At 43.6% G+C, this 20,444-nt stretch overlaps 1 protein-coding gene across 1 annotated transcript in view; it reads right to left on the bottom strand.

Annotated features, from left to right (window-relative positions):
• Nucleotides 1-20,444, bottom strand: part of ARHGAP25 (Rho GTPase activating protein 25) — an 88,103-nt gene that overhangs the window by 4,228 nt on the left and 63,431 nt on the right. The window contains exons 5-10 of the mRNA XM_061210570.1: nucleotides 16,813-17,020; nucleotides 11,065-11,197; nucleotides 6,715-6,788; nucleotides 4,713-4,834; nucleotides 3,707-3,903; nucleotides 564-1,090 (exon numbers count right to left, since the gene is read on the bottom strand). Coding sequence (XP_061066553.1) covers nucleotides 564-1,090; nucleotides 3,707-3,903; nucleotides 4,713-4,834; nucleotides 6,715-6,788; nucleotides 11,065-11,197; nucleotides 16,813-17,020 — 1,261 coding nt within the window. The remainder of the gene's footprint in view (nucleotides 1-563; nucleotides 1,091-3,706; nucleotides 3,904-4,712; nucleotides 4,835-6,714; nucleotides 6,789-11,064; nucleotides 11,198-16,812; nucleotides 17,021-20,444) is intronic.

Genomic DNA, 20,444 nt, shown 5'->3' with positions numbered 1-20,444 from the left:
CCCCCTTCCTGAGCTCCCCAACCTCCTGCCCTGCTTTATTTCTCTCCCTAGCATTTTCCACCATCTGACATAGCATATGTTTTAATTACCTTTTTGTATTCTCTGTCTGTCTCCACTAGAAGGAAAGCTCTATAAGCAAAAGGGCTTTTGTGTGTTTTGCTCAGTGCTATTCTCTAACAGCTGAGATGGTGCCTGGCACATAGTAGATGCTCAATAAATGTTTGCAGAGTTGATGAATAACATTAATATAAAAAATTTTAAAATTTCTCTTAATTCGTTAAGACATGTTGATGCTTAAACAACCACTGTTTGGAAACAGTTGATTAAACTACTTAAGCTACATATTTAACTTTTCATGAATGTAAGGTAAAGCTTAGAGTGTTCACTAATTTAGTCACCTCCTCAATGCCTTTGCCCTGTTCCTCATTAGGCCCAACTGCTGTAGATAGCATCTTCTGTAACTGAAGTTTTATAATGTCACTTCTTTGGCAGAGGAGAACAATCCCTATTGCTTTTAAGATAGAAGGCGAGTGGCTGCCCAGGGCCCTCTGGACGTGACTTACTTTTCAATCTGTTCCTCATACATTTGCTTCTGTATTTCTATTCCCTTTCGCAGCTCCTGGACCATCCTCTGCAAAGATTCAAGTTCCTCTTCTCCGGAGTTCTTTTTCCCAGGCCCGGTTTCAGAGTTTAGGCTGGCAAGAGCATCTCTCTTGGAGTCACAGGCCTGGGATGATAGTGTACCGGCTTCATCCCCAGGGGACCCCGGCTGGGTGGGGACATTATCGTAGGTGGAAGTCCGCTGGGAGTCGAAAAACTGTGGCACACCTTGAGACATCGTTCTCCTGTGCCCATCCCCTGCCTTCCCCTCCGAAGAAGATGACCAGAACTCATTTTTAAAGATCTCTACTTTGCAGCTGTTGGCACCTTGCAAAGCTGATGTCAAGAAGCATTTCCGGTTAGGGAGCGTCTGAGTCCTTTTTCGTGACTGCAGCTTCCAATCTCCTGGCTTTTCCCTGGATGCTTTGTCTTCTAAACACCCATCACTTGGCCGTTGTCCAGTGGGGCTGGTTGCATCTGAGTCACTGGCCTAGAAAAAAGTGGTCACGGATGTTACATGGGTTTTTCCCACACGTGTCACGTTCCCAAGATAAGGATTAGAGACTTGAAAGAAAGTATCTCCTGGCCACACACCTATGAAACTCAATTAGAAGACCATCTCTTAATTTGTCACATTAATTGATTATCTGTGTGGCATTTTTCCAAAAGGATATTATACTTGAAGGAACTCATGCTCTAGAGGTAAACTGCTGAGTAAAATCAATTGTTTGTTTGTGGTAAGGGGCCCTAAACTAGGATTCTGTTATAACCTTAGAATGGGGGGGGAGGGGGGCTTTTCTAACTATGACCCAAATCCAGAAGCCATATAAGAATAATTTGATAAACTCAATCCACATGTGTTTCCATGACCCCCAAAATTAAAAATAAAACAAAGAAACCACCACATGCTAAATCAAAGAATGACAAACTGACAAAAATATTTGCAATGTATATCACAGACAACAGGCTACTCTCCATAATGCATAAAGTTCATAAAAATTGAGAAGAAAAAGACTAATATAAATATGGGCAAAGAGCAAGATCAGAGAGTTCATGGAGGAAAAATGCAACTGGCCCTTACACGTAAAAAAAAAATGTTTGAACACTCTTATAACAGGAAAAACTCAAATTGAAATTAAAATTACTGAAATATTAGTTCTCATCTAACAGATGGGCAATCCTCCAAAATCTGACAACACACTCTGCTGGCGAAACTATAGGGAAATAGGTTATTTCATGCATTGCTGGTGGAAGTGCAAAATGGCACAACCACTGTTTAACAATTTTAATCAAAATTACATATTACAAATCTATTTACCCTCTGACTCAGCAATCATACTTCTAGGAATTTATCCCAGAAATATATTTGCCTGAGCACAAAATGAAGCATGGCCAAGGTTATTCATTGCATCCTTGTTGGTAGTACAAAGGAGTAAAAGAAACCTGTTCATCTATGGAGGTTGGCTGAGTAGATCACGGTACATGCACAGAATGGAACACCACACATCTGCCAGAAACTTGAGGTTGTATGAGGTACTGCCTATGTACTGACATGAAAAGGTCTCCAGGGTATCTGTTAAACAGAAAAATTCAAGATACACAGTAGTGTGTGTGTGTGTGTGGAGAGGGAGAGAGTGAGCATGTTACGCTTTGTGTAAAAAGGGAGGTAAATAACAATTTACACTCATATCTGCTTATATTTGCAAAAAGGAACACTGGAAGGATAAAAAAGAAACTGATAAAGACATGGAAGAATAAGGTGGGTGAAGACAGCAGAGGGAGCAGGAGTTCTAAACATATCTCTTTCTTTTGTTTTGACTTTCTTGAGTCATACATATGTATTTTTAGATTAAATTAAAAAGAAAAAGATTGAGCCCTAAAATGAGAAAATCAGGGCTCAACCTGTCTGTCTGATGCTTCTAGCTCATCACCTGCCTTGGCAACCCCACCTGGAGTCAGAAGGACCTGGGCCCTGAGGTGCAAACTAGATCTGAGTCCCATTCTCTACCATTCTACTGCTGTCATCTTGGGACAGCTGGTCAACCTCCCTGAGACTCAGTGCCTCAGCTATAAAATGTGGATAATAAATTCTGCCCTACAGAGTAACGGTGAGGACTCCAGATGTGATCTATTTAAGGTTCCCAGCACACTGCCTGTCCATTGCTGCCCATACTGTTACAATAAATACAGAAACCTGTCAAATGAGCACAACAATGGCTACTCTCAAAGACGTCTAGGATGATTTCATTATATGAAATAAACATTTCTAAATATTAATTTGATTTTAGAGTATTAGTAAATGCACTGTGTCCAGACAGGCGTCACCCAAGAAAAATCACAACTACCACCATGTTTTTTCCAATACATTCTTAATCATCCTCAGGATTAACAGTAGGCAACTGACATTACCTGGCGAACTGGAAATTTTACATTCATTCCTTGACCACACATAAAGAATTAAGCTGCTATATAAAGTTCACACGTTCTTTTAAAAAATATTTGCCTCTATAAATACGTTAAAATATTTGAGCTTTGCAAATTATTGGCCTAAATAGTCTAAATTTCAGAGTCTGCAGAGTTTTTTGACATTGTGAACGTGAGCCCCAACCCTTCAGTACAAATGAGGGGGTTGACATTGCTGAGACAGCTTATCAGGGAATGAGAAATATTACACAAACACATACATACTCTGAGAAAGGAATCACGTTTCATGGCTTAGCAGGAAACCGTTCTCTCTTGACTTTCACCCGGAATTTTCAACAACTCTCACTAGAACATTAACACTGCGGTATGTAATTTCCCCATCGAACTTCCCTGGACTGAGTTTGAAAGGGTTTAGACTGGGCTTTAGTGAGGACTCCCATTGCTTAATCACTGGGGGATGGGCACACATGTCACTAATCCCACCTCCAGGATACCAACAGAAACTAGATTTTGAAAGAGGCCAGGCTTTCAAGATTCATTCAAATGGGTCTATATCAGCTGTGCTCACTGCCACAGCATCACCCAGGACTCCCTAAACCGCCACTCCAGAGCAGCTCTTATATGGAATGACCTGGCCTGAAGGAAGAGTCGGATGGAAGGAGGAAGGCTCTCTGCACCTTACCATGTTACTGACGCTGTCTGTCCTAGAAATTGGAGGGTCCTCAGTGGCATCCCAGCCCACAGAGCTTCGCGCCACTGGAGGTTTCTTGGGGTCATTTTTTGGGGCAGGGGGTGACAAGGGTGCATCCTTGGACTTGGGAAAGAGGACTTCATGGTCTCTGATCATCATGGTCATCACTCTTTGGATTTGAGGAGTCCCTGAAAGAAAGAAGAAAGAGATTTGTAGTGCTGGACCATGGGGCAGAGGGCAGGTGGTCCTCAAGGTTCTCCACCCATGAGATGTCTCTAAACTTGACTCTAAAACCACATGGCCCCAAAGGACCTCATTTTCTCCTCACAGGACCCTTCTTAATTGCTTGGGGTAGGAGATTGTGGTGAATGGGATGGGATAGAAGAAGGATATGGCAGTGGGGCGAAAGAGGGTTATTTTTGGCCTACAGTCCTCTGGGTCAGTCTCTGATCAGGTTATAGGCAATATGACAGGAAAGAAAATGAAGACATCTTTCTCTCTTGATGTGATCCTCAATATGACATCTGATTTCTTATTGCACGCATAGAGAATGCGTACCAGGCATACTGCCTCCCCCAAACCATGGCAGACATCAGTACTCTGTGTCAGCACTCTTGTTCACTGAACCAAGACATTACCTCAGAAGTCTTTTCAGCGCAGCTTTACAAGTAGCCTCTTTGGGAGTTGCCTTATAAAATCACACTTGTTTGATCTCTCTGGCTAAGGATGTTTAAAAGTACTAAGAGACTAAGGAACACTAACTAACTGTTTTCGTGCTAGCCTATCATACTGTGTGATGATTGGTAAATCTTTAACCTCTCTGCTCTGCTGTGACCTGGAAAATGAACATAATTCCTGCCTGCTTATTTCACAGGGCTATTTTACAATTCAAACAAGATGATCAACGGAAAATGCTTGGCAAATTGCAGAGCAATTTGGTAGCTATGTCACTGTCTTTACTTCTTCTGCCCCTACCTTCACCACAGGACCAGCGTACCTCTCATGATCACAGCAGGGTCTTCGACCTTTGACCTGATGAGATTCACACCAATCACAGTAGCCAAATTGTCCACACTCATCTTGTTAACTCCACAGTTCAGCTGGATTTCATGGAGAAACCTGTGGGTAACCAGGAAATCCCAGAGTAGGAAATAGGAGGTTGCCACAAGGAAGCACTTCCAGGTACCCACAGGATCCCAGAGGTGGGTCTCAACTCTTTCCTTCTGGTCTCAGGAATGGGACCAGTCTGCTCTGACTACAAGAATTTAGCTTCCCCCTGAAAGATTCAAGATCAAGGAAGAAGAGACACAAGCAACCCAGCTGCTGATGGTGTCACTGGGGCCAGGGGTGGGTGAGGAGTCACATCGGCAGGAGACAGGGTCCAGTTCAGGGAGCTAAGAGGAGACAAGAAGGACTAAATTGGGTGTTTGACTATCCCTGGTCCTGACTTTACAGGCTTCTCTCCCAGGCTCTCAGCACCTATCCCAGCTGAGTCTCCAGAGAAGAAAACTTCATCGTGGGAAGATCTCAGAAATGGGAATTCATGGTGCCTCCTTGCTCTCATCCTCAGGTTACACCACCAAGCATCTCAAATTCTCAGCAAGTGCTCAAAAACTAACACTGAATTTTTGCTATAATCCCACGTATTTGAGGATTGAAGCTCTCAGATTCACTATTTTAAAAACCGGAAAAGATCGGAAAAAAAACACTTCTAAATACTGTCTCTAAAAACCATTTATAAGTAAATAGGCTGAAGCAACATAAAATTCCAAATACAGAGAAATTATCAAATAAGTGGCAGGGGGGTGACCAAATGAGGAAACATTATGGAATATTATAGAGTCATGTATAATCCTACTTTGTGACATAGGAAAATGCTCACAATACAACATTTAGCTAAAAGAAGCAGGATACAAGTATATATATATTTTTTATTAAAAAATATATTTCTAATTTGGTATAAAAATTGTTTCCCTATATTTAAATTGATGCATGTGATGATCTGTCACAGAGACAAAAACATTCAGAAGGAAACACACTCAAATATTAATAGTGACTTTTTCTGGGTGAGGGGATTTGGGGAAATTTTTATTTATTTACAGTATTTTATATTCTCCTAGTTTCCAAATGATGCATGTAACTCTTTTATCATCTGGGAACTACAAAAAATTATTAAAAAAAAAAAAAAGTAGGGCTTCCCTGGTGACACAGTGGTTAAGAATCCGCCTACCAATGCAGGGCACACGGGTTCGAGCCCTGGTCCGGGAAGATCCCACATGCTGCGGAGCAACTAAGCCCGTGCGCCACAACTACTGAGCCTGTGCTCTAGAGCCTGCGAGCCACAACTACTGAAGCCCGTGTGCCTAGAGCCTGTGCTCCACAACAAGAGAAGCCACAGTAATGAGAAGCCCGTGTGCCGCAACTAGAGAAAGCCCGCGTGCAGCAACAAAGACCTAACGCAGCCAAAAATAAATAAATAAATAAAATAAATTTAAAAAAAATAAAGATAAATTTCAGCTATGTCTGACATGGAGATCCAGGCTCCCAAGTCAGCCAGATCTGGGTCAATCCACATGCTATGTGTTGCCACAGAGACAGCACATAGCAGGTCCGTCCTCAGAAAGGGAATTAAGAAAGGTGGCCTGGAATGAATGTCTCTGGGGTGCTAAGTTATGGTGCAGAGACAGGAAGATGGGAGATAATTCTAGAAACTTTATAAGGATTCTGGGTTCTAATGCCTGTCCCAGGACTCTGGGTAGCACTGGGGCAGGCTTGAAGGAGGAAGCATGTTTCCTTTTTATGCTGATTAGATTTTCTGGGATCCTTTCAATTGTCTTGGGGACACAGGAAACTACCTCAGTGCTATGTGACTAGAGTTGAACTTCCAGAGGTCTGGAACAGAACCTCTTGAGTTCACAGAGATACTCTCTCCTCCTCTAACTGGGGGATTCTTTCTGGTGTGGCTGAAAATTATGGAACTGATACCAGGTGCCTCTTACCTGCAGATGTAGCTCAGGAGGCTATAATTGTCTCGAGGAAGGATGGAGAGCTGCTTCATCAACTCCTGCTGAGCCTGGGAAGAGATTTTTAATGCCAGTAAAAGAGCCTGCTCACTTGCCAGCAATGGGACCCTGGAGCATAATTGGTGCATCTCTGCAGAAGCAACATTTTGGCAGTCACTCCTGTTCCCATAGTTTTGTGTGTGTGTGTGTGTGTGTTTTAACATCTTTATTGGAGTATAATTGCTTTACAATGGTGTGTTAGTTTCTGATGTATGACAAAGTGAATCAGCTATACATATACATTTATCCCCATATCTCCTCCCTCTTGTGTCTCCCTCCCACCCTCCCTATCCCAAGCACCGAGCTGATCTCCCTGTGCTATGTGGCTGCTTCCCACTAGCTATCTATTTTACATTTGGTAGTGTATATATGTCCATGACACTCTCTCACTTCATCCCAGCTTACCCTTCCCCCTCTCTGTGTCCTCAAGTCCATTCTCTACATCTGCGTCTTTATTCCTGTCCTGCCCCTAGGTTCTTCAAAGCCAATTTTTTTTTTTTTTTTTTTTTTTTTAGCTTCCACATATATGTGTTAGCATACGGTATTTGTTTTTCTCTTTCTGACTTACTTCACTCTGTATGACAGTCTCTAGGTCCATCCACCTCACTACAAATAACTCAATTTTGTTTCTTTTTATGGCTGAGCAATATTCCATTGTATATATGTGCCACATCTTCTTTATCCATTCATCTGTCAATGGACACTTAGGTTGCTTCCATGTCCTGGCTATTGTAAATAGAGCTGCAATGAACATTGTGGTACATGACCCTTTTTGAATTGCGGTTTTCTCAGGGTATATGCCTAGTAGTGGGATTACTGGGTCGTTTGGTAGCTTTATTTTTAGTTTTTGGAGTAACCTCCATACTGTTCTCCATAGTGGCTGTATCAATTTACATCCCCACCAACAGTGCAAGAGGGTTCCCTTTTCTCCACACCCTCTCCAGCATTTACTGTTTGTAGATTTTTTGATGATGGCCAGTCTGAACGGTGTGAGGTGATACCTCATTGTAGTTTTGATTTACATTTCTCTAATGATTAGTGATGTTGAGCATCTTTTCATGTGTTTGTTGGCCATCTGTATATCTTCTTTGGAGAAATATCTATTTAGATCTTCTGCCCATTTTTAGATTGGGCTGTTTGTTTTTTTGATATTGAGCTGCACAAGCTGCTTGTATATTTTGGAGATTAATCCTCTGTCAGTTGCTTCATTTGCAAATATTTTCTCCCATTCTGAGGGTTGTCTTTTCGTCTTCTTTATGGTTTCCTTTGCTGTGCAAAAGCTTTGAAGTTTCATTAGGTCCCATCTGTTTATTTTTATTTTTATAAAACTTCTAATTTTGAAATAACTATAAATCCACAGGAAGTTGCAAAAATAGCCTGGAGAGGTTCACTGGTTTTGGTACCTTGTATTTTTTTATTCATCTGCGATTATGCCCTCCTCCCTGACTCAGAGCTACTCTAAGGCAAGAACTATTTGATAACCATACTCACAATAATTGTTTGCTTAATAAATGCTTGAGCTGTAACTCTCCAATAAAGAATTCGACCAGAACCAAATGCCTCCCAAGTCACTTTAAAAGTATTGTGAGAAGGAGGATGTTTCTGAGAACTGAGGTTTCACGCGATATGGTTTTTTTTTTTTTTTATAAAGTGTATGTCTGTATTATTTTAAATTTTTATTTATTTATTTATTTATTTTTGGCTGTGTTGGGTCTCCGTTTCTGTGAGAGGGCTTTCTCTAGTTGTGGCAAGTGGGGGCCACTCTTCATCGCAGTGCGCGGGCCTCTCACTATCGCGGCCTCTCCCGTTGCGGAGCACAGGCTCCAGTCGCGCAGGCTCAGTAGTTGTGGCCCACAGGCCCAGCTGCTCCACGGCATGTGAGATCTTCCCAGACCAGGGATCGAACCCGTGTCCCCTGCATTGGCAGGCAGATTCTCAACCACTGCGCCACCAGGGAAGCCCTCACGCGACATGGTTTTGCTGGGAGCTGCTAGAACCCAGGGACAGACTGACCAAGCTGGAAGGCAGGTGAGAGGTGCGAAGGTTATAGCTTCATGATGACACTGAATGTTAGAGACAGTCATACAAGGAATGCAAGTGCCAGGAAGAGGAAGGACAGTGAATTTTCTTTGTTCTTTCCTCTCACAGTGCCTATAGTGTCTGCAGTCACCGTCTACAACATCATGATTGTAAAAGGGCACCGGTGCACATGAGACACACAGGCTCTCCTCAAATCTGAGCAGCTCCTCCAGGAGAAAATGCACCCTATGGCCTGTCGGCCTGCATGCAGTGACTTGGTGCAGCCCCACTGGATCTAGAATGCCTGCTTCATACTGATTCCCTCCTCTTCAGTTTAGTCAAGTAAATTCTTTGCAAAGGTTGCTTTAGACTCACGCCTCCCAGTGACTGCCTCTGCCACGTTTTCGCCCATGAGAGAGGCTGTGATCCCTCACCCTGTCCAGATCTGTGTTACCATGGATTAGAAACTCTCCAATATGTTGAGATCGAGAAAAGTTGGGAGAAGCAGGTCTAAATCAAGGAAGTTCAGGGGTGGGAGTCTGGTTGTCAGAACTGCATCCATGGACCTCCTTTCCTTTCCCTGAAGCTGTGGGGCAAGATGTCACCTGAAACATTCATCTTTTTAGTCAACTTTTAAACCTTATTCCATAAAATTGTATTACTTTTGCAAAGGTGAGCTGATATGCCTGTATAAATTAAGACTGTCCATATCCTCTTTTAACCCCCCCAAAATTCATAAATCATACACAAAATGTCCTAAAATCAGATCATGCAACCTAATTTTTGTGTTGGAAAATAGCTACAAAGGCTATAGTGCGTTAGTTGCATCCTTATCGTGCTCTTTCTTTCCTAATGCTAAAATATAAAACCACCTTTTTTCTTGTACCAGGATCTACTTAAATTGTGAGTCTCCTCCCTTTCAATCAGGATGGAAGTTCTCACAGCTGTACTTTCTTCCAGGGCTAGGGCACTATCTCTTCAATGATTATATATGTATATATATATACTTTTTCTGGGAGCATACTATATAACAAATTCTGAAGTAGAGCAGAGACTAAACATCCCCTTGAATCAATAATTTTAAAATGTCACTCACTTGTGACACATATCCCATGGTCCTCAAAACAATCCTGTTATTATGAAATGTATCTAAGTTTGTGCTGTCTAATATAGCAGCAACTTGACACATGTGACTATTAATAAAATAAAATAAAATAAAATAAAATAAAATAAAATAAAATAAAATTAGAAATTCGGTTCCTCAGTTGTGTTAGCCACATTTCAAGTGCCTAGTGGCCACATATAGCTAGTGGTTACTACATTGGACTGTGCAGTTATGTAACAGTTCCATCATTGTAGAAAGTTCTCTTGGGCTAAGTAAGTAAACTGAGTCTCACAGAAGATGCATCATTTGCTAAATGGCAAAATCAAAGTTAAATTCATTGCAAGTTTTTCTGTGCGCCACTTTGCCAGAGAGAACTTTTAACATAGCAGTGCTAAACACTAACCTCCCCAAAGTGGGCAGTTAAACCCTTTTATTAGCTGTGTAACAAATGCATTCATGGGCCATTTAGTTTTGCAAATCTTGGTTAAAAACCATAATGGTTTTATTGTTGTCAGTCAGGTTTTCTGTTGCTGGTTGGCTAGTTTGTTGTCAGTCAGGTTTTCTTTTGCTGGTTGGTTAGTTTGTTTAACATGTTGACTATAAGGGCTTTAAGGAAACAATTTACAAAAGGATCAAAATTCCTGCTGGTGAGGAGCTGCATGATGCTGCAGATGGGGACTGCAGACGCTACAGGCAGCTGCAGCTGAAAGGAACCAAGAAAAGCTCTTGTCCTTCCTCTCCCTGGCACATGTGTTTCTTGTATACCCATGCATGACACGCATGGTCATCACAGATCTAGAACATTTGGACCTCTCACTTGCCCTCCAGGTGGGTCAGTCTGTCTTTTTGTCCCAGTGGGTCTTAGCAAGGCCATATTGCTTGAAACCCTTCTCAGAAGCATCCTCACTCTCTTACTAATTTTAGAGTGACTTGGGGGTATTTAATGATAGTCCAGTACTTTGTTGGAGTGCAACATCCCATAAAGGCTGTCACCATGATTGGCTTTATTGAACTTTTGTTGCTGAGAGTTCCAGTTTGACAAACTATCTCACCAAAAGTTATGGGGTTCACCCATGACCCGCTGTTGCTTGCCTACCAGAATAGTGTTCAGTAACCTTCACCTTCTTCCAAAGCAGGACAACTAACTCTATTGAGATACAAACCTTTGCCTCCTCTGCATTCATGAGCTGCCCACAGAGCAGGAACCCCTCATACTGGCTCCAGGGAACCACTGGCTCTGGGAGGTCTCGGAGGTAGAGCTTCAACAGGGAGGCTACCGTGTGCACATCTGTATCTCTGGGAAAAAAAAACAATGTTTTTTGAAAACAAACCTCCAGAACTCTCCTCACCTCCCCCTTGGTGATCCACTGAATAAGAACCCAGCTTCCAAAAAGAAATTTTGCAGAGGAGTTGAGTCTGATAAAGATGTATCTGACCAAAATATTTTTCAACTCCCCCTTCTGGAATAATAATCCCCAACACCTTTTCCTTTATCTCTTCTACCTAACTGCCTCAAAGATAAGTTTAAGGTCTACTCTTCCAATAAGCCTGTTAAACTATTCTAGTCTTCATTGCTTTCTTCTTTCTCCAAGTCACTTAGTACAATTGAGCATTCTCTACTTAGTCTCTAGTTTTTCATGTGGTAACTCCTTATAGCTATGACCCATTGATCTCTTTAGTCTATCAGAGAGCTTAAAATAGGTCTGGGATTCATTCATATATTCACACAATCATTTATTCAACCAATGTGTTGAGAGAACCTACTAGGTGCAAGACACTATGTCAGGCACTGGGGTTTCAGCAGTGAACCTGAGGGACCCACAGGATCCCTGTCCTGATGGAGTGACAGAGCTATGAAGACTCAAATGTTACCAAGTCATTACAATACTGTGTGGTTAGTGCGATGACAAGGAAGTCCAGGACTTGAGACTGAATGGAAATGTAGAAAAGGGACACCCAATGCAGAATTGGGGAACCCTAGGAAACTCTTCAAACAAGATCTGAAGACTGATGAGGAATTAGAGCATGGGGTAGGCAGCATATCCTTCAGCCTGGAGGATGGAGACAAGACTGGACGAACCATGGCCCAGGAGCCAAACCTGGCCCATCACCTTTATTTGTACAGCCTGTGAGCTAAGAATGGATCTAACATTTTCAAATGGTTGGGGAAAAAACTCAAAAGGAGAATATTTCATGGCATGTGAAAATCATGTGAAATTTGAATTTCAGCATCCATAAATAAAGTGTTATAGGAACATAGCCATGCTCATTCATTTTTGTATTGTCTTTGGCTGAATTCTGGTATAAGAACAGAGTTGAGTAGCTGCAGCAGAGACTGTCTGGCCTGCAAAGCCTAAATATTTCATATGTGGCCCTTTAAGAAAAGTCTGCTGATCCCTGGTTTATGGAGCTATTGTGTTTATTCTGCAGCTCTATAAGAGAAAATGAGTCTGAGTATACCATATACTTGAAACTCATTAGTGAAAAATATTTATTTCATATCAAGAAAAACTGGTCATGCACCCCAATGTTCATAGCAGCACTATTTACAATAGGGAAGATATGGAAGCAACCTAAATGTCCATCGACAGATGAATGGATAAAGAACATGTGGTATGTATACACAGTGGAATATTACTCAGCCATAAAAAAGAGTGAAATAATGCCATTTGCAGCAACATGGATAGACCTAGAGATTATCATACTAAGTGAAGTAAGTCAGACAGAGAAAGACAAATATCATACGATATCACTTATATGTGGAATCTTAAAAAAAATTGATACAAATGAACTTATTAACAAAACAGAAATAGACTCACAGACATAGAAAACAAACATGGTTACCAAAGGGGAAAGGGGGGGTGGAGGGATAAATTGGAATTTGGGATTAACAGATACACAATACTATATATAAAATAGCTAAACAACAAAGACCTACTGTATAGCACAGGGAATGATAGTCAATATCTTGTAATAGCCTACAATGGAAAAGAATCTGAAAAGGAATACATATATACATATGTGTATATATATACACATACAAACACATATTTATATAAATGAATCACTTTGCTATACACCTGAAACTTTGTAAATCAACTATACTTCAATAAAAAAAAAGAAAGGAAGAAAAAGAAAAACTGGTATCTGTAAGAGACACTCCCAGTAGTATTTTGAAAAGCTGTGATGGGGCAAGAGGTCCAGCTGATCTGAGTGGCTCCTGGGCTTCAGCAATGGGGACATAGAAGCAGCTGGGCTGGGTGGGATCACATCCTGGAGGAGGGCCGGGAGGGGTGGATTTGGGCAAGAGAAGAAGGCAGGCATTTGAGGCCTCAGAAACCAGAACATCAAGGCTTGACTGTGGAGCTCTCTATCTTGACGTTTCATGTAAATGTTTTCTTTTTGGTTTTTGACAGCCAGTGGTTGGAACTGTCTTCTGGAAAGGTTCCCCACTTTGCAGCCTGTGAACTCCACCTCCAAAGGAGAACTTGAGCTGGCACAGAGCCCTGCCTCTGCTCCACTGCTGCCCTCAGGAAATCGGGGGTGGGGACCATTCACTTAAGGTGGGGATTCTGGAGAAGCCTTCCCTGCTGAGTCACTGCCTAAAAATACCTTGGCAGAGCCCTCTCGTCAAAATGCAGGAGAAGTTCCCCAGAAAATGGCAGGACAACAGCCAGCTGACACTTTGCCCGAGCAGCAGTCTCCTAAGTCCTAAAATCTCCTTTGTCCCAAATCCTCTGCATCGCAATCCACCCAGTGGGCTTAGTCAGGGTCCAGGGTCTCAGGTTTGACTGAAGTCTCTTCCTCACCCCACATCCTCTAATCCTACTCTGCAAATGTCCCAGGAATCCCTCTAGACCTCACTCCCTGTCCTGTTCCAGAAGGCCATGGTCTTTTGCCAGGATTCTGCCAGCCCCTATCTGGCCTCCTGGCTCCACGACTCCATTCTCCAATGCACTGTCCGTCACTGGCACAGCCCCCAACACTCAAAACATACCCACAGAACAAATATGGAAAACAAAGAATTTGAAATGAGAAAAACAGTATAGATGATACATCAAGAACCAGAAATTTTGAAGAGAAACAGCAATAAAAAAAGACAAACTCGGGGCTTCCCTGGTGGCTCAGTGGTTGAGAATCTGCCTGCCAATGCAGGGGACACGGGTTCGAGCCCTGGTCTGGGAAGATCCCACATGCCGCGGAGCAACTGGGCCCGTGAGCCACAACTACTGAGCCTGCGCGTCTGGAGCCTGTGCTCCGCAACGGGAGAGGCCGCGATAGTGAGAGGCCCGCGCACCGCGATGAAGAGTGGCCCCCGCTTGCCACAACTAGAGAAAGCCCTTGCACAGAAACAAAGACCCAACACAGCCATAAATAAAATAAATAAATTAATTAAAAAAAAAAAAAGACAAACTCTATAGATGGTTCAATCAGGAGAAACTAATAGCCAACATTAGAAAAAAGAAAGGGGTTGTAACCACCCATATAGGATTGATACTTCAAAATTATCATCAAAAAACACATTTAGCCATCTAAATCATCGTAGAATATTGCAACCCACAGAAAGCTTCCCAATTCATTTTGCCGGGGGAAGATAATGCTGCTTGGTCTGGCTAAGTCCTCAGGCTTGTCTCAGCTTAAGTGTCATTTTTGGGGGGGGCATTCTAAATCCAGCAGACCATGTCAAAAGTCTCCTGTTGAAATGAAAAATGATGAAAAAATGAAATGAAATGAAAAATAGATGAAAAATAGATGGTATTAATACCATCTATTTTTCATTTTTTGGTATTTAACACAATGGAAAGTCTACAGTTATGTCTTTAAATTTTTGGTTTAATGTTTGTGCCCCCATTGTAACAGAGCTAGATCAGATGTCATGCTTATAATCTAAGTTTCCAGCATGATTTTTCCTGAGTCTGCTTTTCCTCCAACCTAATGGAACATCCTTATATGATGTTATATGAACTTCTGAGTTCAACGCCTGACCCATCAGAGACTAGCCAGGGCCTCTCAGGTGATCTGCCTACCCTTCCCTTGTAGCACTGACCTTATAATGTGGCATGTCGGTCCTTTACTCACAGAAATATAGGTATGGGAAGTGTATTGTGTATTGGCAGTATCCATCCCAGTAGATGGATAGCCATCCCATAATGTTTATATGTTTAATGAGCGCCAGATACATCCAGTAGAATCTACCAAGTAAGAGCGCCTTTGTTTTTCTTCATTCTAGTGAGGCAGTTTGGGGGATCTCTGGTGGAACTGCATACATGACCTATGTAGAGGATCTAGGTGAGTACCCACACGGGTCACATGGACCCAAGAGTCATCCCTGGGAGGATTCCAAAGAGCCACAGGTCACCCTTCCTATTTCTGGATGTGTAAACTCTTTTCCTCAGTTCTACGGGGTGGAGCTATGATGACAAGGTGTGGTAACTCTCCTCCCTCCAGCCCCAAATATTTCACAGAATCAAAGACTCCAAGTCTACCACCCAGTCTGACTTTACAGATGCAGAAACTCAAGCCTTGGGCAGGTGTTTGGCAATCCCCACAATCGCCTCTAGTCCTCCTGGCTGACTGTTCTCATTGCCTTAGCAACAACGCATCTGTATGTTTTGATCAACATAAAGCTAGTTAAAAATATAAAAAGAAAAGTGAATATAAAGGTAGTGAACTTGATTGAATCGGTGCCTGATAATGAAATGTGATTTATGGTCCTGCTGAAAGCTCTCTAAATTTGATGCCCATAACCTGCTCTAGTTCCAGTAACATCTTCACCTGTTGCTTTCCTGATAAAATACAGCACCTTGATAAGTTAACCTATTGCATGCCAAGGGCAGCAAAGACAGACATATGGTGATCCAAACTAAGACAGTGGCTGTGAGAATGGAGAGAAACAGACGGGTCTCGGCGATGCTTCCGAGGGAGGGTGGGCATCGTTGGTGATTGGAGTGGGAGGTGAGGGAGAGGGAGGGTGAGACGGTCCACACAGCACCACACTTAGCTGTTCACGATTTTCCCAGGATCAGCCCGAGTCCTCTATCGTAAATAAGCTCTTGGGGGGATTTCAGCCTTTGGAAACTGGAAGAGTTCAGGCCCGTCTCACTGAGTCTTGGTTTATGGGCTGCCGATTTGGAAAGAACAGTGGCTCTTTCTTGCCAGCAGGACAAGCGCGTGCAGGCAACTGGGGCAAATATTGCACAACAGACAGAAAGTATACAATGTCGGGTGGCGGTTGTACCCGCTGAGCAGGGCAGAAAAGGAAACCTTGTCAGGGTGGCTGCAGCAGCAGGGGTGGGAGGGGGATGGTGGAAGAAATGTCGTTGCGCCTGAAATGCCCCAAACAGGACTGGGCAACCTCCACAGAGGAGATTGGGAGAACGCCAAGATGTTGGTATGCACTCCCTCCCAAAGGGTTCAGAACCATGTTCAGAGTTGCACAGAACTGTGGCCTCCCAAGTTAACAAGAAGTCCTGGCTCTGGCCATTTCTGGAAAGCTGAGGAAGACCATGGAGCCCTTGGATATGGACATGGTGCCTTATCCACCACCCAGAGTCGGTACAGCCAGCTCAACAATTCTCCACCCCTCATCCACTCCGAAGTGCGTGCCTTGAGCTAAGTCCCATCTTTCTCCCTTGGTCCACCCTTCCCCTCCCACCATATCCTAAACACCTCTTGACTGGCCTGCAAGGCTCTAGCTCTAGTTCACATCATCTCTCACCTAAATGATCAGAATATGCTCCTCTAACTGTGTTCCAGGCTCCCAAATTCTGAGTTATGAGCAAAGCAAAAGGTTCTTTCTGTTGCAAACCAGGGCTTTTGGAAGCATCTGTGAGAGTCCCATAGCTCAACTGGTAGAGAGAGGTCCTCTCAGCCAAGCAGGGCACGGGGGAGGCGAGGCAAGGACGGCATACCTGTCAAAGGAGGGCCGCTCCCCCGCGTCAAAAGCATCTCTCAGCTGCTTCACCAGGTTGTCCTGCCCAGGCAGTCGGAAGATGCCCTCTTCGTTCAGGCCGTGCTCCAGGATGAACTCGGCACACTTCTCCACCAGGATGGGCACCAGGTGGGGGCCGAATTTCTGCTCATAGGCCACGGTCTCATCCAAGCGCTGGCCGAACACCGCTGGGAAGAGAAAAAAGCAGAGCTTGCCCATCACTCTGACTGCCCTTGGAGGAACGGATAGGTCAAAGTGCTCTGTCTATTTCTTGATTTTCTGCAATGATACTAAACAAAACACGGAAGACAAATCACACAGATATATTTCCTGGGGCTATAAATTGGGGGTTGTCTACTTGAAGCAGTCTGTCAGTCTTTTTCTGTTGGTCCACATTTATCATATTTAAAATGACAACTCACTTTTAATGAGTGCTTGTTTTGTGCTAGGAATCGTGCTAAATTTGTACACCTTTTCTCATTTAATCCTGACAGGAATCCCATGAGATGTTGGTATCATTGTGCCCGCCTTCCTATGAAAGATACTGAGCCTTAGAGGTGCTAATGAACTTGCCAAGGTCAGGTGCCAGGACACAGTGCCATCAGAATTCAAGTCCAGGCAGTAAACTCAAGAGAAGCAAGCAGGCCATTTTGAATTCTGCTTGTGTCATGTAGCATTAAAGCATAATAGTCTATCATACGGATGTCTCATACTGTATTAAACCATTGCGGCATTTTAAATAATTTACGTTGTTTACCGGGCTCTACTATTATAAGCATTGCCACAGCAAACATGGCCACCCCCCTAAGCAGAGTTCCTGGAATGTATATAGTGCAATGTATAATTCCTAATTAATTGCTTAATTGATTAATTAATATTTGGATGGATGAACATAGGCTTTTCCTTCTTTTGGACTATTTCCTTAGGGCCAATCCCCACATGTAGAATTACTAGTTCAAGTGGTTGGAACATTTTAGTGACTACAGTATGCAAATTGCTTTCCAAAAATATTTTTCCAAATTACACTGCCTTCAGTGTAATTCCCTCCCTCCCTCCCTCCCTCCTTCCTTCCCTTCCCTCCCTTCCCTCCCTCCCTCCCTCCCTCCTTCCTTCCCTTCCCTCCCTTCCCTCCCTCCCTCCCTTCCCTACCCTCCCTCCAGCATGTGTGGACCAGCTCCACCGAGCCCTGCCAGCACTTGGCTCTATAATTTCCCCACCCCAGCAGTGTAACAAGGTTAGTTTATAAATCAGGACACTGGTTGGCTGGGCCCCATGGGACCTCAGGTCCCCATGCCCTTTGTGTCCTGGAGATTCAGAAGACAGTCATGGTTTCAGCTCTGTCCTGCCTGGCTTTCTCTCTGGCATAATTAGGGCTCTGTTACACTGACCACTCCAGTCGCTAGGACACTGTTCCCAATGCCCTTTGGTTTTCCCCATGATTCTCTCTGGTTGGTCCCCTTTATCCAGTCTCTAATTAACGCAGATGCCACATGTAAAGAGCTGCAGCGATCTCTCTGGAATCCACCGTGTCCTCCCCACTTCCCACTGCCCTAGGCCAGGCTGGACTCCTCTCTCACCTCCCCCTGCTGTGGTCTCCTCTCCTGTAATTGTTCAAAACCCTCCTGCTACTTAAACAACTGGTCTACCTGAGCACGTTTGTCCTTGTTTTTAATAGTCACCCACTTCTTCCCCAATTGCCACAGCAGCGATTTTCAAATTACCCCTCAAAACTCCAGCGGTTCCTCAGAGGCCCCTCAGATGCTGAGAGGTGAGAGCATTTCGGAGGAGCTGAGCAGGTGGGCCTCTCTCCTCCCTACTCCAACCCGACCTGCTGGGCTGTTGTCTGTTCTACTTACAGCATTCCAGTGAGATTGTTTGCTTAAATATTTCTGTGGCTAAAATTTGAAAACCAGGTTGGCATTTGTACTGGCTCCTACCTACCTTTCTGCCTGATCTGGCACCTCAACCTGATGATCTCAAAGCCACAGTGCTCTCCAGTCCTCATGCCCTTGCTGAGGCAGTCTGTTCATCCCTTCCTTCCCTGTCTACTAAGATTCTTTGTGTTCCTTGGCCCGACTCAATATCATCACCTCTGCCAAGTCTTCCCTGACCCAGCCCGAGGGGCTCCATTGTCACTCTGTGCACCTGTATCCCTTCTGTAATATCCCAATCCCTTTTCCACTGTGCTATTATCATTTGTAAGTACTGTGCCCTCTGCAAGACTGTAGGCTTCCTGAGGCCAGGAATATTAGGAGGGGTCTCTTGTCATTCATTATCTTGTTTAGCATGGGGCCTGGCCCAAGGTAGATAGTCAACCAGTTTTGCTGAATTACTTAATCAATTATGTCATCTTTAAGCAAGTGCTTTCCGTGATTCATGACAATTTGGGCATTTCTATAGTTTAAACAATAGTAGGGACCCCATCAGTAAATGAATTCAGCTTCACACTAACATCTATTGAGTGCCCTGCATGTGTTAACAGCAGGTCACGTGGAATGGGTTATACAGAAAAGGAGGGACAGTAAGATGTGGTTCTCGCTTTCAATTAGCTTACTACCAAGTTATGAAAATGAAAGGACTCCATGCAAAATAATGAGAAACAATTAGAGGATGTGAGGAACTACACAGCATTAGGTTTCTGTTTGTCTGTGAAAGGACCTAGATAGATATTTTCACCAAACTGGAAGAAAATGATTAAAATGATCTGACTCAAAACATAGACGAGGAGGCCTTTGTAAAATTCCCTTTGAGGGGTCCAGGGAGGGCACCTCAAAGGGAGAAGCAGATGTGTTTCAGAGCAGTTGAAACTTGGGCTCAAGGAGCCCACTGGATCCCCATGGAGAAAGATACTGCAAACACAATGGAACGGTGTTCATGGGGACGTCAGAGCTGTCAAACATGAGCTCCATCTCTGAGGTCCCAAGGCAGACGATCTGGAATCAAGTTCCTTCTTCCAGCCCTCTGCACAGTCAGTCCACCAGCTTTTCTCCTCAACCGAGTCTCTCAGCCGTGTCCTGTGTTCATCTTCTCTTCCTCCCATGCCCACAGTCAGGCCTTTCAATGTCATTCTCCCCGGGACACTCATTTTCCAACATTCCTTTTCCGTCCAGCATCTCTACCACCCCCTCCATGCCTTTCTCAGGCCACAGAGGTACAGAGCATACCGATCTCCATAAGACCTTCAGTCCAAATCTTCACCACGCAATCCCCTCCCCTCTGCCTCAGCAGGTGATCTTGTCTCCTCCTTCCCTTATCTCCCCAAATGAAGAGCATCATGAGAGAACCCCCTGATCTCCAGTCTCTGCCTCTCCTATCCTTCCTCCTCTGTCCGTCTGCCTGTCCTCTCTCAGGGGAAGAAAATTACCCTATGCTTTCCTCTAAGATGATGTTTCTTGAACTGTGGGTTCCATCCTTTTCCACCTCTTCTAGGTTTTCACTCCTATTTTATATCTTAGATTGAAAGAGCATGTGAGTCTAAATCTTTACCAATTTATTAAAGAATCATCTCCCACCCCTGCTCTCATGCAATCAACTAATACCTGCCTTTTTCTCTTCACCAATATGCTCATAGAAAAACATGTCTGTTTCTGGAAAGAGTCATCCACCCTCATA

The sequence above is a fragment of the Eubalaena glacialis genome, chromosome 14, assembly GCF_028564815.1.
Source record: "Eubalaena glacialis isolate mEubGla1 chromosome 14, mEubGla1.1.hap2.+ XY, whole genome shotgun sequence".
NCBI lineage: Eukaryota > Metazoa > Chordata > Mammalia > Artiodactyla > Balaenidae > Eubalaena > Eubalaena glacialis.
This window is presented reverse-complemented; position numbering and strand designations above follow the sequence as displayed.